General features: G+C 41.2%; 1 protein-coding gene across 2 annotated transcripts in view; it reads right to left on the bottom strand.

Moving 5' to 3' along the window:
* Positions 1–8,368: 8,368 nt before the first annotated feature.
* The window catches only part of LOC113032039 (nuclear factor of activated T-cells, cytoplasmic 1-like), a 60,655-nt gene continuing 50,175 nt past the window's right edge, over positions 8,369–18,848 (bottom strand). For both annotated transcript variants that reach the window (XM_026184684.2, XM_026184685.2), the window contains exon 10: positions 8,369–10,224. In XM_026184684.2, coding sequence (XP_026040469.1) covers positions 10,169–10,224 — 56 coding nt within the window. In that variant the 3' untranslated portion in view covers positions 8,369–10,168. The remainder of the gene's footprint in view (positions 10,225–18,848) is intronic.

The following is an 18,848-nucleotide window of genomic DNA, read 5'->3' as shown; positions in this document are numbered from 1 at the left end:
GGACAATCCTGAGCAGCAATACTCAGTTTGTTTAAACGACACTCAACTTGGGCGCCTTAATACCAGCTTTCTTCCAATCCAAGGCCTCAACATTACATCACCACCACCTAAACCACTGGTACAAGGCACAATGGATCCAGGCTTTCATGTTGTTTGATCGAAATTATGACCCCATCCTCCATAATGTGACAGCAGATATCTAAACTCATCAGACCAGCCGATGTTTTTCCAAACTTTGCTTCTCCACTGACTGTTTGACTCAACTGACTGAAGTGTCTCCTGATGTGGGTTTTCTGCTGCTGTTGCCCATATGCTTCAATGTTGTACATGTTGCACATTCAGAGATGCTCTTATAATGATTGGTTAAATAAATTGCTGTCAGTTCTAAGCAGTCTGGCCATTTTCTTGCAGGAAACTGCCAATGACTCTGTAAAGCATAGAGATGGTTGTTCAGGAAAATCCCAGCAGTTTCTAAAATACTCAGACCAATACTCAGACTCAGAAAAGCACATCTGGCACCAGCAACAGATGCCATGTTCAAAGTTTAAATAATTTTTACTAGCTAAAAAACCTCTCAATGGTTTGGCCAAACAATACTTTGCTGAGTTGCTCACCGTTTACAACTGAGTTAGACCCCTCAGTTAATCACATGCAGATCTTTTAACTGTTCCTAGTTATTGTGGTCCTGTTCTTTGGAACAAGCTGTCTGCAGCCCTGAGATAAATTATATCTATTCATAAATTTACTGTATTTTTCGGACCATAAGGCACACTGTCGATGAATGGGTCTGTTTTCATACATAAGGCGTACAAACTTTTGTTTTATTTTATTATATTTTACTTTTATCACTAACTCAAAGTGTTATAAACCTCCCCTTCTGACTGCACTGAGGCACTGAGCTTCTGCCATGTCATTGGTTTATTAGATACAACATCAACTAGCACTTGAACCTGGTGTAGCAGCTATACCTAATGAAGTGGCCAATGATGTAAAAGACTACATTCATAACAGAAAAGAAAAAAATATCATCAACAGATCGTCGACAGTTGGCAGCACTGATGTACTCCACAGGTCACATGTGTTTAAATGCAGATCAAAGGCATTCAAATCACATGAATTTTGTTTTATGAAATCTAAAAGGTAATGCCTTCACATTGGTCTGCTAAACACTGAAAAATGGCTGGCTTAGAGAAAAAAAAAGACAATATTTTTAGGCCAATTAGCTGCCTATTTATAGTTGTAATTTACCAAAAACTCTTTGATCTGAATCTTACATATCTATGTAATTCACAAAATCACCACTAGATGTCACTTTTTGATTAAAAAAAAATATATCGCCAAGAACTTCTCATAGCTGCAGTCAAGGCTTAACATTTAAATGGCTGTGGTCTGATTTGAGGGTGTGAGCTCTAAAAAGAACTCTCAGTGTCGCTTTATTGAACCTCAGCTGGTGAATGGGGCACTGACGGAAGATCCTCTGTGGTTAAATTGGATAAATTAAGCAAACCTAAATTAGCACTGAGATGTTCAGACATTCACCTGTGCTGAAATACTGATTCTGCCTAGATATTGGGGTTTCCCCCCCAAAAAATATAATTTATACATATATATATGTATAAATTATATATACATATATAATATATAAATATATATATATATATATATATATATATATATATATGAATCAACATCAGCAGTATGCATCTCCCCCAGCTTATTAGAGTCAAGGTGCATCATATGCTCGTCACATTAAATCGGGAGAGACTGTCTTATGCATGTAGGTGGATGTGAGAATGTGTGTGCGTGCGTTGTTTTGCGTGTGCATTGCACACGTGTGTTTGTCCTTCCTCTATTCCACATAGACAAACAGGAATGAGGAACTCATGGCCAGTCAGAGGCTGATTCAGATCCCAGTGGCTCTCCGGAGAACATCTGGGGTCATCATCTCCTGCTGTCTCATACTTCACCTGCTCTCCTTATCGCTTCCTGTAGTTTCTGTGACTTATGGCGTGCAGAGTTTAAAAGCTGCACAACGGTTTGGAATCATCTCAACAACAGCTTACTGTCTGAAAACGGAGAAGCATTTTTTGATGCACTCTTTCTGAAACTGTGTAATGATCCAAACGAGCCAAAGAACAATGCATTGAGATTAAGATAAGACTTCAGATCAGAAAGCCTGCTCTATATGACTGTGGGTGGGGTGAGAAGGGGGAAGCATGATTTAGGCAACATAATAAGCAAAAGTGTAAGAGTGCAGCCTTTCTTATCTTCGTCTCTCTCTCTCTCTTTTTCCTTTAAATATTGTGATATCTCCGTTTCCCCCAAGCTCCTTGTCTTCCTCGATTCTTGCATATGGCAGACTTTGTGACAGTAATTTAAATTTAAAACACATGAGGGGAAATCCTAGCCCGCGCTGCTCTTTAATGGGCCGTCATGGGATTGGAGTATGCAGAGAATGATTGAATTTTGTGAGAAGGCCAGGAACGATCAAGTCTCGCCTGACGTTATGCAATCGACCATTCCCCTCTCACAACGCGACGTCTGGTAAAACCTAGCAGGAGGAAAAGGGAGGAGGGGGTTGGATAAGGGTTGGAAACCTCAACGTCTAGACCAAAAAAGAGAAAAACATTTTTTCTTCTAAACGACTCAAGACTTCATAAAAGAGAAACTTGGCTATCATACACACACACACACACACACACACACACACACGCACGCACGCACGCACACACACACACACACACACATGTATATTTATATATATATATGTATAAAGCCAAACAAGATGTGATGGGCCACATCAAAAGCAGAGATGGATTGCTTTCAATGGTTGTAAATGAGTCTTTTTACACTGTAATGCATGACATCCTATATTTCCTGACAGATGGAAACATGTGGATCCCATACAAAGCCTGCCACACTGTTTTATTTATGTGATTGTGTCATGTCTGTTTTCTGCGTTTCTCTCCTCACCTGCTTGGCTCACTTTGACAATGTCAAGGCAGAAATTCAACAGACTCTGAGGCACTGATATTGCTGCACTGTCCAAGCTTTCACACCCTCTGAGTAAGATTAAACCCCTGCTATATATCCTCTCAGTGAAGCAGGAGAGGCTACCTTTCCCGTTAAGTCCATTATATTCAAATAGGCGGGGCCTTTTCTTTCTTTATCTTTTTCTTTTTTCTTCTACGCAAACAAGACAAAGTAATCAAAAGTTAAAAGCAAACACTCAAGGAGGCACTTAGCAAAAAAGAGAAAGCTTTTATGATAAAACATTCATATACAGTGCAGGAGACAGGTAATCTTTGAGGATGATAGGGTTGTCTTGTGGTCAGTTTCTGTATAGTATTGCTTGGGGAGTCTTGTAGATGAATGCTCCTAATAACATCCCTGCCCACCCATCAGCTACCAGAGAATGCAGGCAGAGCAGCTAATACCTGAGTGTATTTCTTCAGGGGTGTGAAGTATGCCTTAAAGAGCTGTTGGAGGCAGCAGTAAAGTAGGGTTCATTACCTTGACAGACTGATGACAGCTACAGTAAGAATGGCTGAGGTGCACGCACACACATATAAAGGCTCAGTAATGTGCTATCAGTGATGCTGTGCTATGCACAGTAGAATTTTGCATAAATGATGCCCGAGATGCTACAGTCAGTACTGCTTTCACTGAGATGTGGTGATGAGCAAGTCATTGAAAAGTACTCTGTGGTAAATATGCTAGGTTTGCATTTGAAAAGGTTTTAGTGGCCAAAGAGTTTATTTTATTTATTTTGTCGCTGAACGTTGGGTGAGTACAGTATATTGACATCACATCTAACAGCAGCCAAGGAGATTAGCCATAGTAAATACTGGAAACAGGAAAGCAGAATAGTTCTTATCCTAGCAAAACAGCATGATCACGAACATCACAAATTAACACAGTAAAACAACTTTTTCTTATTTTCATTTCAGTGACTTTTAAGACACAAGAAGCTTTGGAGAGGGTGAGGCTGTTTACTAGGAGTGCACTCGCACAATCGAGGGTACTCCTGTAGCCGGTCCCAAGCCTGAATAAGTGGAGAGGGTTGCGTCAGGAAGGGCATCCGGCATAAAATCTTTGCCAACTCAAACATGTGGATCATCAAGAAAGAGATTTCATTGGATGTTACCAGGATGGACAAGATTAGAAACAAGTACATCAGAGGGACACCTCAGGTTAGAGAGGCAATGCTGAGTTATTTGAGAGGAGGGATGGTGGCTAGCTCTCTTATTGTTAAGCCCAGCTTAGATCCTTACCAGATTACTACACAGATATTAGCAGCTGAAGCCAGACTAATACCTGCTTAAATTCTCCAACTTGTAGGAACTAGTTTGAATTCAGAGTTATATTCCATGAAAGATCTAAACATACATCCCTAAAAATTCTTTAAAATATCTTTAAGAACGTTCATATCATCTAAAATACTTCAGTTTTTAAAAATATTTTTAACATCTTCTGTTATTGTTCTCAGTCTTTAGGTTAATTAAACTCAACTGGTTCTGATGGTAACTTTTAATGTTAGTTTAGGGAGCAGTTTAAATTCATATTCACAGATGACAAAGAATTTGTGGCAAGACTTTTACTGATAATTTTATGTTGGGTTTTAAAACTTTATAAGTATAAAAAACAACAACAACAAACGAATTAATAAATAACTAAAGAAGCAAACTCACAGTCCATCGTTTCGGGAAGTCAGATCGCAGGGGTTGCATCTGGGGTCAGCTTTAGGTCACTCTGGGCATCCATTAGTGGCCTTATTTAGAGTCTTATTCCTTTAAGAGGAGTGATTGGCCAGCAAAGACAAAGAATCATTACCTTTGCCCGCCCCCTCCCTGCCAGCAGTCAATAATGAGGGATCATTAAAATGAATAGATGGACATTCCCCTTTTCTCCGGATCCTTATTGCAAAATCAGTGTCAGGGGAAATGAAGATTGAGCTTGGAGAAGGCGTCTAAAAGCCTCACAGTGATTGTCGTGAACTCATCTGCAGTGCCAGGCTCCTTTATCTACTGTAAGAGTCTGCACCTGCCTGAACTCCTGACTAGCAAGGGCTTTTACTGTAGCCCATTAAGAGCATCCCTAATGCGCGCTACAGCGTACTTCAACATAAACATTCTGCATATGTACCGAAACATTTACAGCAAACAAGACAAGAATGATTGCTTTGGATGTCTTGAGGCTTTTTTTTCTCGTCCACGAAGAAGACAGAGCTCTCAGAGTGAACTACAAATGTGATATTAAACACTTCGACTTTGATGCGGAGGATAAAGTGATCATGTGATCCGATCGTATAAACAGACACTTAAAGACAATTCTCACTTTTCACATGTCTTAAACTCAAGCATCTGTCCCGTCGCTGAATTTTATAAATCCTTGCACAACACTTCATGCATCACAAGAGTGAGCGCAAATCAAGCTGAATGATTACAGATGGAAAATAAAAGAAGGCACAGGATTTTTCCAGGCCCCATCTGGTTGCCTTTCTGGGCAACCTCTTAAAATGTCTTTTAAAAAGGTGATTTGTCTGTGGATCCGCAATAATGTGATCGTGTCAGCGTGTCTTCTGCTGATCCTGTCACATGTTGAAACCATCCCATAAAAACTGGGTTTGTGTACACCTGTGGAGCTGGGCGGCCCCGCCTCACACACATGTAAACATGTGCCGAAATCCACACACACACACACACACACACACATGGTCCTTATCTTCCTCCTTTATCATCCTAAAGGTAACTGATAAGAAGGTCTGTTTATAGTCATCTGACATATGTTTCAAACGAATAAAAGCGAAAAAAGTCACAGAAACTGACTCAAGAGACCAACAGAGATCAAATGCTGGACTGGCTTATGGGACAGAGTTATCAAAGGTCCCTCAATGTGGTCAAGCAATTATCTCTTAAAGGATCTCTTAAAGTCACCCCCATGGCTCTCTCAACATGCCCTTCATAACAGAAGTATACTGGGGATTTACTGCTTGCAGGTGGCTCATGAGAGACAAGGGCAGGTGCTCCACCACAGTGCCTTTACACTTGCTTCATAAAAGCCCAAATCAAGGGCTCTCTGGGAATACAATAGGGGAGGAAGTGGGACCAAAAAGGCACTATAAATCTGTATAGTGAAACTTCGAAGTCTGACCCCTCTGCCAGGCTTTGTGGACATGTTAACCTTTTTTTTGGGGGGGGGGGGGAGAAGGCACGCGCTGCAATCATTATAATCAGGGACTGACATTTTCCTTGTCTGGACTCTTGACTTCACAGCAGAGACGCCGTGGCCGTCAAATGACAGACTGTGCTGTCTGCTGCTCACTGGGGCTGTCTGTCAGCACATCAGCCTGTCAGTACCATTAGCAGTTGATCAAATTGTGATCATTTGGTGAGGCACTTGGTCGAATCTTAATCATAATCATGCATACACATGAGGCAGCTATGATGGGTTTTTTTTTATACAAATACATACAATACAATACATGTATTTGATATATTTCGTAAATATAGGATGGAAATCTCCTTGCAGCTAGTAAAAATATGCGGTTGCGTCGATGTTCTTTTTGCATTTGGTTAACAACTGCAAGCAGTTATAATGACTAACAGGTTACGCCCTTAACCTCTGGATCATCACTTTCAGCGCAATCGCCTGGTAAAACCAACCGGTATCCAAACAATTGTAATCTGACTCAGACTGAGTCATTCTTGGAAAAGGTTTGGAAATAACTGCAGTCTAGTTAGTAGTTTGTGGATGTGGATTTCTGTGTATGCACACATATACAGATTTGCAATAGATGGAAATGGAATTGCAATTTTTGCAGATTATTCACTGTATGATCACAACCTTATTCGATTTCTAATTGATGACAGAGTGATAGCACATTCTGTTTTATTGCCCTTTTATTGTTGTGTTAACCCAAAAAAGACTCTTGTGCTTTAAGACTACTGACTGCGAGTGGTGGCAGACTTGGTTTTGAAGCAACCATTTCAAAATCAACCAAGTTTGTAATGAATTTGTTCATGCCACAGCCTCCAACCACTCTTTTCCATAGTGTGACTGTCGCATAAAACTCTGACCTTTGAGGTCAGCGAATGGACATGAATGCACATGAATCCTTTATGTGTCTGGCAGGAGAGATAGCAGCTTCTTGCAAGAAATCAGATCAGAGGAAATCAGATCATAAGCTAAACCCAAGGAAGCCTTTTAACTACCTACAAAAGTGTCTACCAGCTCTTCTAAGAGTGATGAGCAAACACATTGTGAAATAAACTGTGTTCAACACATACACTCTCTTTCCCCACCACATTTATCAATTACACATGCTGGCAAATTAGATTTGGTTGCCCTTGGGCTGATTGTGTCTCCTTGCTTCTGGGCTTTTTGCTAAGCTATGCCATGCTTATATGTACAGTGTTTATTAAAAACGAAACAACTTTTGAGTAAATGTTTAATTTAATTAGGTGCTCATTTCGGCTGTAAATTCTTTATGCTGTAAAATTGTTGATTTCCACATCATACATTCAAAGCTTTTCGTGTTTCTATACTTCTAAACAAAAATTTAACCGATAAGAAAAGATTCTAAAGCTGGGTTTGTCCATTGACATTTCACTTTTATGGACCACTGCTTCGGCTTTGGAAACCATAGCCCGGAGTCATTGCGCCACTGTGTCAAAGGGTATGGCGCTGTGAGAGGAAGACTAAGGTAAGAAGGACAGGGTGCCAGGAAAAAGGGGCGTGACTGTATCTGTAAATAGTGGCTCTATTTTGGGCTTACCTCGGTCAAACAGGGGAGCACCGCCTAGGCCTGCCTTCTGTTACTATGGGGATGGGCGCTTCATAACTTTGCTGAACGGAAAAAGTCTGGAGGACTGGCAGGTGGTACACAGGAGCGTGGCACAGATCCCATGACGAGGAGCTGGTTCGCTTCTAACTACCCACCGCTAACAATACTCACTGGAAAACACGCATGTCTCTGCTTGTACTTGGCATATCAGCAGCTTTTTGCATTTTATCCTGCAGTGTTGTACTGTGCAGTGTAGCTGGCAAAGAGAAAACTTGCAAGATCTGAATTTCAAAATCAGTGTTAGAATGCACAGTTTTTCCTCTCACGGACGTCCAGTGATTTAATTGCTGGGCTGGTGCTTTGCTAGTCTTACAAAATTTAGAAAGAAATTTTTAAAAGAAAATCATTTTTGAATGTTTTAATTACTTCTTTATTCAATTCAAACAGGTTAAAGGAAATAGGGACGCTACTACTCAACACAATGCTTTTCTTTTTTTTTTTTACTTTATTATCAAATATTTGTTAACTTTTTTTTTTTTTTCAACAATCAACTTACTCACTTACAAATATAACACTGGGACATTTGTTACTTATGGTCACCAATATGCCATTTATTAGGTCATTTTTGAGAACACATTAAATGTACTTAAAACACATTTCATTTTTTTTCATAAATATTTAATATTAAAGAGAAATATATTTCACCTTGTGCCTACACAGAAAAGCATTAGAGAGTTGCAACAATTTTGTAGCCAAGAAAGGTAGTAAGGCACAAAATACAAACCTTATTGATAGAGTTTAGTCATGCTATTATAATATATGTTGAAAAATGTATTAGGAAAGCTATCCTGGAAGCTACTATCAGCTAAATTATCCCCAACATCAGTACAGTGTACATGCTCCAAAAGACAGACGACATGGAAAAGACTGCGTTTATGTGAAGAGTTGACAGAAGCGCGTTTATGACACTACAGTGGAAATCAGTCTACAATATTTGGTCTGGAGGCAAGAAAATCGGCTCTGTGTTTACGGTAAAGTGCATGTCTTTTTTTTTCGTATGATGGAACCATCCTATGCTAAAGTCTCAGTCAGAGAAAAAAAAAACTTTGACAATAATTTCACCAAAGATAAAATCCTTTGGTCTACTCAGATCAATTATTGCCAGCTGTAAGTAACAGTCCTGTCAGCTCCTCAGTGAAATCACCTAGATGATGAGGAAAACTGAGCCCGTGGTATAGATTATCCCTGTGCCTATTTACATGCAAACCTGCAGAGCAACAAGTAACAGACAAATCTATAAAAGTATTCCCCTTTAAATCCAGCAGGTACATTTACCTTTGTTCAACAATCTCTCAGCTGGGAAAGAATAAAACTGATACCTGCCTTATTAAGCTCCTGTAAACCAGGAATTTTGATAGGATATGTACTTTAAAAAAAATCCTCTGATTGTCCTTGCATCATTATGTCATGATCTGGGTGGAAAACTGGAAGACCAGGAAAGGATGATGAGGAAATAGGCACCAAGGTGAAAAAGTAAAGGTGTAGGGTAGCAGAAATGCTACAAAATCATATCAGGGAAAGACAGGGGAGGGGGCGGGGGGATAACAAACTGCATGATATGAGCATAAGGCATACATATTTTCAAATACATGTTTATACAAAAGAATATCATACATAAAATTCCGTATAAATGAACAAAGATAATAAGGAAGCAGGCAAAACAAAATTCGAATCAGTTGACATGCTTCCTATAGATGTTCCAGCCTTTTTGTTTCCCTGTAAACAAATAATTGAAATAATACAAAAAAAGTCATAGAAAACTTCAGTCGGGTTTTTACACTGAACCGTTTGCATTTGCCTGACTGCTGCTGCTGCTTGCTGTCAATAGCACTGCTGTAAGGCACCGAGTTGGTTGATGCGGACTGACTGTGCAGACAAATGAACCAAAGTGATGAAGCTTGACACTTATTGTCCCATTAGCTTGTCCATGCATTAACGTACAGATCACACTCGAAATGAAGATTGTCATTTGTTAACGACAGAAAATAACTCAGTCTCTTTGAGTTGTTTGGTCCACTAAACATCAGCTGCGAATTAAGGCAAGTGTAATCGTATACTTTGCCCCTGATATATCACTTCCCTTTTTTCGTTTCTGTAAATATAACATTCACCTGTTTATTCAAATGGAGCTTGCCAGTGATTGTCAATGTGAGCCTGCAGAGAGTCTGAGACTGAAGAGGAGTGGGTGGCATCGTTAGTTAGGTGGGAGATCCTGGTCAAACTTTTATTCTTTATAATCTGGATCTCTGGCTGTTTTTGTCCTCGTTTGTTGATGCTGCTTTTGGACGTGTATGTGCTGCTGCTGCAGGAGACTCAAATGGTCTATGCGTGAGTGTGCACCGAGATGCTGGAGAGGTCGTTCCTGATGATCTCATTAACTGTGGAAACAAAAGAGAAAGAGGAGATCTTTATTAACTGCTGCCATTTAATGACACGCTAAAGCATTATTACATTTCATGAAAATACTGGCCTTGAAGGGTTGTTTGTTTGAACACTGACAAAGGTTGGAGTCAGAGCCCCAGAACCTCAGGGGACCAGATGCTCCAGTCAGATTTCAAGTGATATTCAAGAGCTATACTTACTTTTCATGGTTAATACATATCTTTTTAAATGTCTCATATATCTTTGATGGGGCTTTCTGAAGGTAAATCCCTGAAGAAATCACCTAGGCTAAATAAATAGGTTTATTTTCTAGGGCATGACTCATTTTATAGAGTGAAAATCAGGGGATATTGGCTTTTGCGGCTTTTGAAGTCTCCAAGTGCAGTAGTTGATCACTTTTGTTTTTATTCATTTCTGCCACAAAAAAGAAAAAAGACCCAACAACAACAACTACTACAAAGCTCAATTACAAGACAGTGACCCACTCGGGTTGTATTACCTAATCTCGACAGATCCTAGCGCCATAAACAGTTTTGAGATCTTTATTATTTCAATTCTGTGCTTGTATATCAAACATTTCCAAATTATTATGTTAAGTCAAAGTACCATGGTTAGGAACAAGTAATGTCTAAATGTATAAAGAAAAAAACATACATTTCACAGAAAATATGGGAGTTCATACTTTCATATTTTTTAAGGTTAGCCTGGTATATAATCTGCTAACGTCTGATTTCAGTATCACTTCATGACTCAGCTGCATCCTGCATACAATTCCCGCTGTTTGCCCTGCAAGCCACTTTGCAACGCCCTCCGCCCCAAATCTGTGACCTGTCTGTTGCCTTGGATACCTGCTCTGTTATGATGGAAGGACAGAGCCATAGTGTCAAATATAAATTACACGTGTTGGCAAATCCTCTTTTGGCTGAAGTCTTCCTAGCTACTCTAATGTTTTCTTATTAGCGAACTCTTTAAACTTTAAACATGACAACATCTCAGACAGCAACACTACACTGCATACTTGACATCAGGACATCATGGACATCAGAAGCCACAGTCCAAACATATCAATGTCATTAACAACTCATTTCGGCTCCATGCGAATATCCCTGTTTTTAGTCATCGTCTTGTGTTTCCTGCACCAGTTCCTGTGCCCGCGCTTTTCCCACAGTCGGGCAGACAGAGATCAGTCCCCTGCCTTTATCTTCTCTGTGTTCTTTGGCAAAACAGAGGGAAGTGACTGAGAAGATGGCGAGGACCCTGAGACCTGTTGCTCGACAAAAACAAGAAGCCTCATAGTCACAGAGCTCGCCTTGATAAGACAGGCCGATGCAGTCTGAGTCTGCTGGAACCACCATCGGAGCCGAGACAGGAAGTCCACCCACTTTGAAGTTCAGAGTGGGCCCGCGTTTGTTATCACTGCATACTGTTTGGTGAATTATGAAGCATCAGCATAGATCAAGATAAAAACAAAACTGAGAAAAACTTATTTGGAGCTCCTTTTGTACTATATCATTTAATTGCTGCTTGATTTCAGTTAAGTGTGATGTTGATGGCTGAGGTGCTAATAAAAAAATGTTTTGCTGAACTGATCCATGCAGAACAAATGGCAGAACCACCAAGGAAAGAAGGCTGAAGACATAAATAATGTTTGATTTAAAAGACACACAAGCTCTACAATAATAGCTGTCCTTGTTTTATGTATGCAAACGCCCACCTTTTCACACACACAAACAAGCATGCACACACACACACACAAGTTGGTTGGGACTCCCCTCCCTGAACAGGAGGAACTCCCATTGGAAAAACTCAACCTGTGCCAACAGTGTTGGCTGTTTTCAACCCTGTTCCGCTCCAGGCTAAACAAGCATTTACATGCTGTGGTTATTTTTAGATCCACCATTGCAGGACACGAAGGAAGTGCAAGCACATGTATGCACAACGAAATGATCACAGAGAGGTGAGAAAACATCGCCAGCTAGTTCTTAAGAAGAGGTGGGAAAACCCGACGGTTCAGCAGCAGAAATATATCATTCATATTTCTGAGATTAAAAGTGGTGGCTTCTTTTTCTTGATTTCAGTCACTGTTCAAAAAAAGAAAAAGAAAAAAATCGTGACGTCTCTTCCTCCCACATATTAACTGCAGTGTTATTTTGATGCCCTTTATCAACTAATACTTTCCATTGGCAAGCACAAAGATGTTCCATTCTGAAGAAATAGTGACAGAGAAAAGAAAGGTAAAACACTGGCCCATGTGTTTCATTTATGTACTCTGTCAGCAACGTGAGAATTTTAGAAGCAGGATGTGGCCAACTGTTGCACCACAAGACAACACCAAGATGCTATTTATAGCATCTTAATACTCATGTCACTATTTAGTTGTGACAAGTTCTGGGAAACAAAGACCTTTTAAAGAAAACTCACAGGTAATGTTTTTGAGAGAACCAAAGGTCTCGCATGTCACGCATCTTTTAAAAAAACAAAATTAGTTGAAATGATCCAGTTTTAGCTAAAGACTTTTATTTTTACTTTTCTGTCCTGAGCTTATGTATCTTTTTTTTTTTTTGAGAAAAAATGAACCAGAAAGAATTATCTCTCTGTTTTTCCTTTAATACATTTTTGACTCTGTCTTACCGTCCTTGAGGTGACTAGATAACCACAAATATGCAGCAGTGGGGAAGCTTGTCAAGCATTCGGAGGAACATTTAGTTCTAAATGAAATTTGGCTTAAAAAAATCTTCTGTTGCACAACGTGGGCTGGCAAGTGTGGATTATAAGATTTCTTCAGCAAACCTTGTAAATCTAAGTGTAACCTTTGAAAAAGATTGCCAGAGGGCTATTTTTCCTCTTTCGTGATCGCTATATGCTATTGTTAAAAAGAAGATTCCATGTAATGTTACAATAACGAAAGCAAAGTGGCCTGGCTTCCCTCTCAACAGCACTGGAAACTTTTTTTTTTCTTTTTTTCAGTTGCCCAGGTTAATAATGGAAAGCTGGGAGGATACCCTCTCGTGAATAAACAAAAACAGTGGAAAACTGAGCTCCAAATATTCCCCTGCTGAAAAAAAAGAACGAGGGAAACAAAAAACACGTGCCCTGCTAGGCTTAGTTAAACAGAGTGGCATCCTTTATTAAGCTTCCCTGCCAACGCAATCGGCAAACCGCAGCCTGGACCTGTCAGGACCTATACTCCAGACTGGGTGGCTGGGAGATCTATTTCAGGCAGGTGTGAGAGTGACACAAAAATATGACTGCACTTTACTGTGATGCCAGCCAAGGTGAACAGCTCTATGGACAATTCACCTTTGTGAGGGCCTGCCAGTGTGTCTTGGCAGGGAAAGTGGCTAATTGCTAAATCCCTGCCTCCATTGGGTGTGACTCCGGGCTGAATAAACGTTGACCTCGCTAAAATAACCAGTCTGTATCAACTGTTGTGGAAGATGTTTTTCAACCTGCTAGAAGGCGGTAATGGAGGCAGCTCTAGTATACATCCTGAATATACCGGCGTATGCAAATTTAACATGACTGCTGTCGGTACTTGCAGCTTTTAGAATAACAAATTGACCACGCCTTAAATCACACAAAGGTTCTCTAACTAGGCGTATTATTTCCAAAATTAACATTATATTGTATTAAATTAGACTTAATTTGTGTAATTTGTGATTAAGACCGTAAACTCATCAGGAGAGTGTTTGCTGGACTTCTTTTTGCAACCAGAAAGGTCATTAGAATGAATACAAGTTTAGGTCACACTGATTTGCTTTACTTTTCAGAACAGAGGCTACATGTACTATTTTATCTACATATAAAGACACAATAAATGAAGAAAAAGTAAAGCTGGTCTGTAGTTATGTTTTACTTTCATCTTTAAAGAATCCAATCCAATGGCTTAGGTAGCAAAAACATCATATTCACTCTGCTGCTGATGTAATTTGGAGGGTACAGTATATACAAGCACTGATATAGCGACAGCATAGTTGCTATACCTCACTGTTACTTACTTACAAATTGGCTTCTTTTTATCCAGTAATACAAGCACGCCTGATATGACTTCATTTGGCTTTTCAGTGTGCAGTTCAGTGTGAACCTGAACTGCACTGGGGATTTAGTTAGCATTGTTACGGGATAGTGCTGTGCACTGGGGTTCGATAACAGCCGGGCTTCCTTAGAGAACAGAGGATGCCCTGTGGTCTGGAGAGATGCGGAGCCTCGAGGCCTGAGAGCCTCTTGGAGGTTCCTGCTGTCGAAACACGATCCCCTGTAGTCAAATCAGGCCTGACTGGCAAACACCTGACAGCGAGAGAGAGCAAGAGACTTCACCTCACCCCGGCCTCCGTACGTGACCTCCGTACTTAAGGTTGCAACAACAGGTTCCTGGCAGTGACTTCTGCTCTGCCGCTCGAAGTCTCTTGATACTGAAGAAGTGGAGGGCACCTTCCTGAACTCCCCTTACTTTCACGACACGTGCTAGCTGCAGCTGTGTTAGGGTCAAGGACCTTCACACTGTAGCGAAGGTGATTGTTTCCTGTGCTTGCTCGTACCTCCTGTAGTACCACATCGGGTTTTGTGAGAGAGAAGAGGAAGTTTCCTTCTATTGTGGCCCCGAGACTCTCGGCAGCACGTGAGGAAGTTTGCCTGAGTCACACAAGTTCTTTCATGTAAACACACAAAAATCGAATCGCCACCCAATCTGTACACTACCTCGGAGTGAGTAAAAGGAGACTAGCTGCGAGGAGGACTCACAGTTAAACCTCATCTGACCTCGTACTTTCATGTGAAATTGATTTGGTGGGGAAGCCGAACTAAAGCTCAAACTTGCCGGAGAGAGACAATTGAATTTCCTGGTACATATTACTTTTGTTTCCCCACTATATCAAATCTTCTCTCGGCCTCAGCAGAAACACTTAATGGACAATTTGCTGCCTCCCACACACAGCTCGAGCGGCTGGACGGAGAGGCACTGACACAGCGTCACTTATCTTGTGCTAATCACCAGCAGTGTCAAAAATAGGGAGGAGGGGGGGGTGAAAGGTCGGAGCGCACACGCGCATAAAATGACACAGACAGAGAATTCAGCATGGAGTAAGTGAAAGAGAGCGAGCGAAACCGAGGGAGACGCGATCCTTATTCCCACAGATAAACACAAATGGAAAGAGACAAAGCGTTCCGCTCATGCTTCATCGTGATAAAGTGCTTCATAAATTCATCTGAGCCTTGCAGGTAGACAGCTTCTAATCCATTGCAGGGATCCCTTTGGGCCTAATGATGTGATGATATGTACAGACAGTATATTTCATCCCCACAGTTAGGCTGATCTGTGAAGCCCCAGGCTTTCCCATGTGGAATCGCTCAGTCTCCTCAGCTGACAGAGGAGTTGGAGAGAAGAATAAAAAGGGGGTGGGGTGGGGGTGGGGGGGGTGGGGTGGGGGGGGGGGTGTTTAAGACAGAGCCGAGTTTACCCTGAGAACTGAGGTTTTTTTACAGCTGCCCTGCAACAGCTGCAGAGCACCGATGTGTGGTGATCTCCTCACACTGCTGAGGTGAACAGCGATCCCACGAAATTCACTTCATTGATTTTGGACGTGGAGTCATGGCTAGAGATAATCATGAGAGAAATAATAGATGAGGAGCGTAATGGTAGGTGACACATGCCTAACCCTAAAAGTCTTATTTCTGTCTCTCCCACTTTACTATTTTTAGTTTGATTTAATTTTCTCCCCCTCCCCCCAACAAGATTGCTGCGCTATTCAGCTGCCAAAGAGTGGATTAAGAGTAAGCAAGCTATAGACAGGCATTTCTGACCAACAGTTCACCTCTCAGTCTGCGTGTGAGTGCTGCCTGCAGACACGAGGAGCCTTGATGATGTAAAAATAGTGCAAAAGGTCTGTGTCAATTCTTTTGCTGTTAAAAAGCACTATTATCTTATTACGTTGTCAGTGTGTTCCCATTTAGAGAAAAGCTACTCTGTTGTTTAGGGATCAGGTCTCTGCGGTGCATGTTTTTCTGAGACTACAATACATTTAAATAGACAGATTTACCAATTTTGTCATAGTGTGTTGTATGCTTAAATCATTTCAATACAAAAGTATTAAATCTTGTGCTGTTTTTTGTTTGTTTCAGTTTACCCCCTGGCTTCATGTGCACCCACTTCCACATTGTCCCATCCCTGAATGAATCTACTGAATCACTACTGATGAGATTGAATTAGAAGGAGTAAATTAGCTTTCAATTTTTTTAAATTTTTTTTAGTGCCACAAAAAAAAAAAGAAATAAAGTATAGAGTGTAAACAGTAAGTGCTCTGATGTCGCTGAACAGATTTCCAATCAATATGTCTGCTGCTGTTTTTAGACAAGGACTCCTGGCTCAGTTGGATGAGAGAGCTGGAGCAGCCTTGAGAAATAATGATGACATACTCTCTGCGCCTCATGTGGAGAGACAAAGTGGAGCTGGGCTCTAATCTCCACCTGAGTCTCCGATGCGCCTCTCCCTTCAGAGCGCATGCTTTATGGCTCTCTGTAGTCAGACGAATCGGAAGAGTTCAGGGTTGCCTGCCTCAGCCCACAGTCACCGAAAAGTATCCAAAATTTACTAGAGAGGCTGGAGAACAATGAAACAGCAGCATACCAAATTAGAACCCTAAAGACAACAACTTTTACTGAAAGCCCCACCACTGATATGCTTATTTTGGCCGCCGCGGCGCAGAACCTTTGTCTTTGATCTTGCTTGGTGTGATCTGCCGCTCTCTATCTCACCTCACTCTGTCTCTCTCTTTGTGAGCCTTTCACTTCCCTCCTCCTCCTCTCATTTCCTCCCAGGCCCAGGAGGCCCTGGGTGTACTCGCTTGAGGTCGCTCTCTGGGGAGGATGAGGGGGAGGTGTTTACATGGTTGGAGCTACTCTCTGGTGCCCTCATCACTGACTTCTCTGAATTTGGCGTGTGAGGCGTTACGAGTGCGTCACGAGGAATAACAGTTTTTGTCCGGCATTATAGTTCACGAGCATTTTACACTTTTTAAGAAGGATAAAAAAGGATGCTGCAGTACGAGCCGCACTAGTCGATTGACAGGTGATGTCGCCGAGTGCGGCGCAGATGCTCGAATGTTTAGCACAAAAAGTGCTTTCTGTTATTTTGATTGCACGGGTCCGCTTGATTGCGTTAAATTGCCTTTAAAAAAAAGTTACCGTGGAAGAATACCACAACAAAACACAGCAATCAAAGTGTTTATCAAACAAAAGCAAACATAAAAGCAACACGCTAAAGAGCTTCTGTGTGTACAGATCATGTGAAATCAAAAGCTCCGTTTCACGCAACTAGCAGAGCATGAATGCATAAAGCAAACACCAAAGCCTGAAAAAAATAGCACCAAACCGAGCAAAACTCGCACATCTCAGCAGCTGAGATATGAAAGGAGACAGATTAAAACCCTTTGCATGGCTCATTACCAATGGGTTTATGGTAAAATAACTCGGCCATCTGATAAACTCGCCGTGATTGATTTGGAATTAGAAACGTATGCTCCCGCCGCAGACGGCTCGGGATTTCACCGCTTTCTTTCTTTTTTTTTTTGAATTATGGAACGGAGTCTAAAAATATGAGCATATTGAAACAATCATACTTCAAGTAGGCTGCAGTCGTTTGGGTGAGAATTTGGCAGTGCACCTGCATATAATACAATTTACAACTGCATTTGTAGTGGGCTTCTTTAAATCACCTGTTGCCTGTCAGCTGAAATGTGGGATTTCAGACTTGTTTTCTTCTGTTTATATATAAATTATATTCTCTGTGTCCAAAAAGGCTTACCTCACTGCGAGCTTTATTGTTTGCTATTCATCATAGATGGATGGCTGGTTTTGGTGTAGCAGCAAGTCATGGTCTTAAGTTAACCTGTCTCTTTAGACATCCATGAAAACGCATTAGCTTTTGGCATGCTAAAGTTGGACATTTGCTGTCAACCCCAGCGTCTTATTGTTTGTTTTGGCTTGAACGCTCTGATGAAAACAACATTTGCACTTATCTAGGATCTTGCTGAGCTGGATGGCAGGTTTGCGTAGAGAGATAAGGCACTGAAAAGTATACTAAGCTAACTAAATCTTAAAAAGCTTCTGCTGCTCACGGGAACATGGCCTCTCTCTTTCAGCATCCCCGTGGCGCTCTAGTGATCTCTACTGAAGCTGAGAGTTATCTGATTAACACCCTGTCTGTTCACCCCAACTATTGCCCCTGTAGCTTTAAAGCCTATACTCAAGAGGACACAGAGGGCGAGGCCCTCCTTGGGGCACATCATGGATTTATTCGCTGGAAGGTAGAGAGAGCCAATTGTGGCCAAATATTCTCTTATCTCCTTTCCAACACCCTTGACCTCGCTTTGATTTTCATAGACAAGCGTACATCCATCTGGAGACTGTATAGCTGTCAAGAAACCCAGACTGTCTCAGAGCTGAAGGTGAAGACAGCTACACTTTTGCAGACAGTGGGTGAAACGGAGACATTGTTGGCCACCTGTAAATCACAGACGCACATCTTCACCTGCTTCTGTTCGCAGTGTTTAATATCTTACAAACTCAACAGTTGGTGGTGAGAGAACCTTCCACTTGAATAACTTAAAAGAAACGAGAGCCTGCG

Source organism: Astatotilapia calliptera, chromosome 11 (assembly GCF_964374335.1).
Source record: "Astatotilapia calliptera chromosome 11, fAstCal68.1, whole genome shotgun sequence".
Classification (NCBI taxonomy): Eukaryota; Metazoa; Chordata; class Actinopteri; order Cichliformes; family Cichlidae; genus Astatotilapia; species Astatotilapia calliptera.
Note: the sequence above shows the minus strand (reverse complement) of the source record. Positions and strands in the feature narration are given on the sequence as shown.